Genomic DNA, 7,868 nt, shown 5'->3' on the forward strand with positions numbered 1-7,868 from the left:
CGACCTTCTGCTTTAAATGTCATGTGTTTGACTAAACAACATTTTAATGTAATATCACTGGGTTTGTTTACTCAGCAAATAAATAAAATTTCGGATTAAATCGTTTAAATTATGTCTCTGTAAAATCTTTAAAAGTTTAGGATGTTTTTTTTTAAACATTTCTGCAGGAAAACGGTGTCTGTCACTTTATATCTGCTTCAAAGGAAATTTTCCATTTATTTTAATCAATAGAAGTGAATGAAGTTCTTGTTTAATCGGGACAAACGCACATTTATGCTCCGTCCTGGCGGCAGTGTGGGTTTGAGGAGCGCAGAAGACGGGGAGAAAAGAGGAAACGGGGAGGCTCCGTCTCGTCTAAATATAGACTCAGCAGCACAGCTTTAAATATTTCATTGGCTCTTCATCAGAAATGAAGAAAGTGGGAGTCGGGAGGAGGAAAAGAACGATTGAGAGAGGCGGGGAAGGGTGGATGGAGGATAAAAGGGGTTTGTCTCAGACTGAAACGAGCACAAAAGCAGACGACGACAGAAACAGGAAGCAGATTAAAAGATTGAATAAAAGTCGAGGGAGGCTGAAGGAACGTGAATCTTAATTCTGCTTTCAACTTTCCATCAGTCTGCCGCAAAACGTAGATTCATAACGGAAAACACAAAACAGATCGTCGAGGAACAAATTCAGACGTTAAAGACAAACGGCGTCACGGGAAAACTGGAGCACTTGGAGGATTCACGTTGGCAGTTCTCGCTGTTGCTTTGTTGCTGCTGTAAGACGTCCCTCTGCCTGCTGCTGTTAATATCGTGCAGCATGCAGAAGGAGAGATAAAGGTTAAAGCCACGTGCACGAGGAGCTGCAGCCGCAGAGCCCAAGATAATATACTGTGCATGAACAATGAGAAGGAGGCCGACTCGCAGGAATCTCTCACCGTTCAGACGATAAAACTGATAAGAACAAACAAACATCAACGCTGTGACACTCGGTTCCACAGGCTGGTGGGCTCTTTGTTCTGTCAGAGGCTCATGGTGATGGATGAGGCTGCACGTGAAGCGCACGGAGGGTCATTACACGAGGCCTCGCAGCCCCGACACCTACAGAGAAATGGGCTCCATAATAACATGAGATACCATCACAGACTGGCAATGATGGAGTGTGTTCACACACACAGATGTGGGCACCCCCCCCCCCCCACGCTCAACATCAGGGCAACGTTTCTGCCAAACTACCGAGGAAGAGTCGCTCAATGAAACGACAAACAATGGAACAATATATAATAAATTCTGTTAATTTTCCAGCTAAAACTAAAGAAATTGAATTAAAAAAATTAAATGCAGCATTAACGTTGAGTGGTGCGTGATTTTGATTAAATTAACTTAAAGCAGATTTATTAAAATAAGACATGCAGAACAAAGGTTACAATGAACAGATCAGAAGGTAAAATCAACCGAACAGTAGCTAAAATTAGCAAATACATGTTGACATTAGGCCTGTCGCGATAAACAATAAATCAATTAATAGCACGATAAATTAAAATTATCAACCTCATTTTCATTTATCGGCTTTTTCGTTTCTTCCCGTCTCTCTCTTTCTACTGAAGACACCGGAAGACAAAAGACTCAACTCCGGTTCTTCACTGACTCCTCTCTTTCTCTTTAAAATCTGTTTTAACCGTCCAAAATCGTGTTTGTGGATCGTTAAAAGAAGCTAAGCTACGAGCTAAGCTAACAGACCGACCTCGGGGGGAAAAAAACCTCCGTCTTGTCGAAGCTTCAAAATTCACGGTTGAAACTCGTGCCTTCGTGTAAAAAGTTGTTTTTCTCTGCAAAAAGAAGCTGAGAACTTGTTTACTGATTTTTTATTAAAAGTCTTGTGTGAAAAATGCTGAAGAGCTCAAACCACACCGAGCGTCTGCCATTTTGAGAACCCAAGAAAGACAGCCCATGTCACGTCAAGGGGCCTCCCTCCCATTTTTCTTAAAGAGACAAGCTGCTCGCTCCCTCACCATCCATCCTTCGGTTCAAACAGTCTTATACTGCCAAAGGTACTACACACTACGATTGCTTGTTTTTAGTCTTAAAAGGTCTGGCCCCGTCTTATTTATGTGATCTTATCAACATCTAGACTCCAGTAAGAGCACTCCAGTCTACCAACCAGTTCCTCTTCGAAGTCCCCAGATCCAAACTGAAGTCCAGAGGTGATCGGGCTTTTGCGGTTGCTGCTACAAAACTGTGGAACAGTTTATCCAAGAATTTAAAGACCGTTCGGACTGTTGAGACTTTTAAATCGTTGCTGAAGACTCATCTGGATTCCTTGGCATTTGATCCACGCAGAGTCTGAGAAAGTTTGAGCCAATTTTATTGTTGTTGTTTATTTACTTTGTGTTTTTGAGTGGCACTAGATGCATTTCTTACTCTTTTTATCCGTATTAACTGTAAAGCACTTTGGTCAGCTTTGGTTGTTTTTATATACATAAATTGACATCGACATACACACAAAACAAATTAACCAACATTTCTTCTTAAATTTGACGATTAATAATTATTGTCAAATTTCAAACAATATTATCATTTATCACAATAATTTCTAAGACAATTAATCGCCCAGTAAAATTCGTTATCGTGACAGGCCTAGCTGACGTCAACACTGTAGCTGAATTCTAAAGCCCAAAGTTTTTTAAATAGTTAGATATTTTTTACTAGAGCACCACATACAGCACATTGCACGCCCTTTGACAAACTTTTATACTGCAATCTATAACAACGGCTTGTATAAAGTTTGACCTTGATTTGTGACCTTCACCTTAGAGCTGGGATGATGAAAAGTTTACAACACGTCTTCTACTGGTGGCACACATTTGTATCAAATTTCAGTGTTTCCCCTTTTTTACTTGCCCTGGCAGGGCGCTCATACCTTCTGTGATTTTAGTCGACGTGGGGGGGTGGAGGGAGAGACACGTCTTGAGTGCACGCGCTGGTGGTGGGGGTGGGGGGGTGTAGACGGCTCAGCGTGAGGAAAACAGCGATGAAGCTTTTTAGCTAGTGCATATGAATTGCACGCCACTTAGCGCTACGTCAGTGTTGGCAGTTGTCGATGGGAGGGGGTGGGGCTTTGGTAGGCGGGGCGCTCAGTTCTGTTGACAGGGCGGGGGGCCCTGCTTGTATAATGGAAGGAGAAACACTGAGTTTTGTTATCTTAGGAATCCTAAGTTATGGGTGGGAAAAGCAAAGACCCAATTTCAACTGTGACCTTGACCTTGAATCAGGGGTGATGAAATGTTTACGTGAAACTACGTCTAGTCATCGTACATACGTGCATGAAGTTTATTTAAATGATCTTGAGCGAATCAGAAGTTATTGGTGGACAAGGCAAAGATTACGTACGGAGGCTAGTTTAACACGTCTGTCTCTCGTCATGTGTATAAAAAGAATAAATGTTTCAAAAAGCAAAGTCAAAGCAACCAATCCCCGATCAAGATGAACATTTTAACGGTTAAAACTGCACAAAGCACGTGGAAGTATTCTGATTCAAAACAGAAAAAAACATACAGACAAAAAATTACAAATCAGGGATATTCAACTGGTGGTCCGAGGGCCAAATCAGGCCCAGGGGTGAGCTCAGTTCGGCCCACCAAAGGGTTTATTTTTAAATAAAACTTGACATTTAAATCATAAAACAATCTTACTTAAAACATCAACTGCTGGATGTCCAGAGCTCTTGGCTTTCAGTAACTGTGGTCCCTGAACAATTTAGTTGAATTGCCCTGCTATAAACTATAAAAGGTGAATGCTGACTCAGCATTTACACGGCTGCTGGTTTCAATAATCTTCTTGCACAAAATATGTCAGAGTTTAACTTAACTGTGTCATACAGTTTTTCAGATGTAGTTATTTTAACACGGCAGCTTATTTATCAACCCCACCCCTGCATCCATGCTTGATGCTTTATTATAACTTTGCTCTGTGATGCAGAAAACGATCAAACAACTGAAGACCTGAGATCCAGGCTCAGCACAAACATTTGTCTTTGAATATTTAACAGATTGATACGTGGGCTTTCTCTTCCTTCACATGGTTTTTTTATGCTTCCTGAACTGAAGCTCATTTGATTTGTGAAGATTTGTGACTGCAGGATTCCAGGATATATTTGTAGTTGATCCAAATCTGTGTTTCCCTCCTTAGAAACTGGAGTAAACCCAGTGGTTTTGAGCAGCCTGTCCTGAACGGAGAGCTCAGATTAAGTGAACAGTTGAGTTGAGGACAGCTGTGTCTGTGTCCTCCAACTGCCCCATAATCCTGCAGCCTCGGGTCACGTGGGGCGACGCCACACATGTGCCACAGACATTCGTCTCACCAGTTCGCTCAGGGGATGCAGATCGTTTCAGTTTCATCAAGTGACACCGTCTCTGCAGTGATGCAGCAAATTACCTCAAATGAGCTCCACCAGGTTCAAACGGGGACAGAATCCTGAATAGAAGCTTTTCTCCGAGCAACAAATAAAAGATATCAATCTGGTTTTACCTCGAGCTGCGCACACGTCTCTGTACTTCCAAGGCACGTTAACTGAGCCATCAGTTCCTGCCTTCTACTTGTTAACACTTTGTGACTGCTGACCTTCTGAAATGGCTGAGCAGAGTTCCAACCAGCTCCCCGATGCGGCTCTCGTTGGCAGGTACCATGCCCTGCAGGCACACCACCAGATCCCTGCTGTCCTTGGTGTGGAACACAACCAGCTGGTCCTTCCCCGGGGAAACGCTCAGTCCCGTCACCTGGGACGCACAAACAAACAAAACTCAGACAAATATGCACATAGAAACACAAAAAATGCACGTACAAAAATGCTTATGAGTAAAATAATACTGTACAGTAGTACCTCGCTCTGTCGCGGTTCGTTTATCGCGGACTCGCTCTATTGCGGTTTTTCAAAATAAGATTGGACATGACGCACAACTGGCTGATTGATGGATGAGCCGCACGATCGGCATGGATTTTAATTAAAAATACATTTTTTAAAATTATTTAGCACCTGCTTCACATTTGTGTAGCCCATACTGCTGCAGGATAAACTTCCTGCTGCAGCTGATCAGCTGCTCTTGTGCGGAGCAGAAAAGTGGGCGTGACCAAGAGCGCTTGCAGGTGGCAAAGAGCAGCGGAGGCAGGGAGCTGAAATCATGACATTCTGTGCTCTTTTAGAGCGTTTCTAGTTTAGAAACATTGTTCAGAATATTGCAAGAGTGTGGGAAGGGTTTAAAACCCCTTTATATATATATATATATATATATATATATATATATATATATATAAACTACAACTTACTACTTGTATTACTATTCCTACTTGGCCGTTTTTCACTTATCGTGGGGCTTCAGGGTACGGATCCCCTGCGATAAACGAGGGACTACTGTACTTCATCTTTCAACGTTATTGTAAAGTTTACATATCTGTACTTTAATATTTCTGCCCTAATATTTCTTTGCTTATTTTTATTTGTTTTATGAAAGCTGTATTTCAAAATAAACAAACCTTTTAACAGTTTCATAGTTTGAGAAACCACACAACGAGTCTAAATTGTGGCCAAGGCAGCAAAATAGTTTCATAAAATCACAATTCTGACATTCTGTACATAGAAATTAAAACATAAAAAACTAATTGTACGCCACCTTCCATGCCAGATTTTAACCTACATTTTATGATAAGAAGGGATGGAGTAGTTCAAGTTTTGATCAAATCCAGCCACTGGTTCACAAGATATTTTGCTAACAGAGCAGTAAAACAAGAGTAATGTATACAGCTTATTATACAAACTACTATAAAGCAATACAGCAATCTATGACATGGACAAGCAAAGGCCTTTATAAACTTTGACCTTGGAGTTGGTGTGATAAAGTGCATGTGACACTACAGCCTCATTAAGAAGGCGCCTCAGCCTGGCACGGACGTGTTCTGGCCGCCTCGGTCCATCAGAAGACACATCGAGGCAGCGAGCGGGTCAGAGTCAGCTGATGCACCTCTGTGCCACCGAGCGAGGTAGTAGCAGAGCCGGACCGGCACATATTTAACGCCTCACGATCTCTCAGCCCAACAAAGTTCTGCTCCACGTTTCTTTTGGTTCCGCTCGAAAGTCGCATCTGAGCGGGACGTGGCGGCGTCACCTGTGATCTATGAACGGCTAGACGAAGGTTCAAGATGGACTGGTCTGCGCGGTCATTTCACCGAAATGTCTTCTGAGTAGAACTCATCTTGTGTGTGTGAAGTTCCATTAAATAATCTTGAGAGAATCCAAACTAACGGGCGGGACGAGAGAACGACGTGTGGACAGAGACTATAATATATCTGCCATGTCTTAAAAAGACAAAAAATACTTTGTGTATCTAAATTAGTCAATATGCAACATTTTTTCTTTAAATATTCTCCCAGACAACATTTAGCTCTTCTGATGGGAGTTAGTCGCTGTACTTTATGAGCTCTCAGGAAAACGCCGCCATGCAGCGTCCATTAATGACCGTGAATGCTTCCACTCAAAAACAAAGCCAGCATGTGGAGCAGAGAGTTATTGATCTGAGTCTCAGAGGACAAATCTTACTTTTCTAATTAGAACCCCCCAACAGCCCACCAGTGGAGAGCAGCTGAGTTAAAAGAGGAATCCCTGCCTGGGCGGTGGATTTTTCTGCATTAAAGGTTTTCAAAGTAGATGCTGGAGGAGGAAACTGGTATCATCACAGGAAAATACTTCTCAGGATGTGAAAAAAAACCTGTCTTTATGTCTCATTAACGACTGATTCTTTGCTCCTTTGTTCTTTTATTCCTCCTGTTTTCATCGCGGCTCTCCTCTACCTGCTTCTTGTAATTTATTCGTCTCTTCAGACATCTTTCTCATGAACGTAGAAGAAATGGCTCAAGGGCAGCACGATAGGTACTTTATTATCCATCACCTAAATGCAACGCTGAGGGACACACTCCATCAGTGGAGGGAAAATGAAACCGGTTGATACTGGAACCAAACAGGAGACGTGATGTTATCACCGTGAATTAAAGCCACCCACAGTTAATTTCAAGGAGCCAATTACATTTACATTTTTATTGAAGCTCTAATTGAACGGAACAACAATTTGTGTTCTAATGAGCTGAGTGATGATACATTCAGATTGATTTCCTCGTCTCATTTTACATTTTGATTCACAAAATCGGTTTTACCCCGAGCAGGAAATCTGTGGTAGCTTTATCAGCTCAACCATCTGTCAGGAATCTGGAAACACACACTTGACGACTGATGTCTGACTCGGAAAGAGTTTTCTGCAATCCATTCGCATCATTAGCTCTGATAACTGGATCCTCACAAAAAACAAGATATTATTAATCTTAGATCCAAGATGAGTTCAGTTCAGACCCTTATTGTTTCCAACAAGAACACAAGAACACAAGTAAGGAGACAAGACGAGCAGCATGACCAAACTGTGCCAGAGAAACTGAAAGCTCTCACAAAGAATGCACATTGATAGCAGTGGAATTATTTCTCTTCTTGTCTTCTTGTCATCCTTTTCTTGTCCTCTTTCTCCTTGTCCTCTTCTTGTTGTCTTCTTCGTCTTCTTTTGTCATCCTCTTCTTGTCCTTCTACTCCTTGTTCTTCTCATTCTTCGTCCTCTTCTTGTCATCCTTGTCTTCGTCTGTCATCTTTTGTCATCCTCTTCTTATAGTCCTCTTCTTGTCCTTCTACTCCTTGTTCTTCTCCTTCTTTGTCCTCTTCTTGTCCTTCTACTCCTTGTTCTTCTCCTTTGTCCTCTTCTTGTCCTTCTCCTTCTTTGTCCTCTTCTTGTCCTTCTACTCCTTGTTCTTCTCCTTTGTCCTCTTCTTGTCCTTCTACTCCTTGTTCTTCTCCTT

General features: G+C 42.0%; 1 protein-coding gene across 1 annotated transcript in view; it reads right to left on the bottom strand.

The window, feature by feature from the left end:
• The window catches only part of myo1d (myosin 1D), a 130,565-nt gene that overhangs the window by 23,701 nt on the left and 98,996 nt on the right, over positions 1-7,868 (bottom strand). The window contains exon 21 of the mRNA XM_037691633.1: positions 4,605-4,759. Within this exon, the coding sequence (XP_037547561.1) occupies positions 4,605-4,759 (155 nt within the window). The remainder of the gene's footprint in view (positions 1-4,604; positions 4,760-7,868) is intronic.

Source organism: Nematolebias whitei, chromosome 17 (genome assembly GCF_014905685.2).
Source record: "Nematolebias whitei isolate Nwh7 chromosome 17, NemWhi1, whole genome shotgun sequence".
Classification (NCBI taxonomy): Eukaryota; Metazoa; Chordata; class Actinopteri; order Cyprinodontiformes; family Rivulidae; genus Nematolebias; species Nematolebias whitei.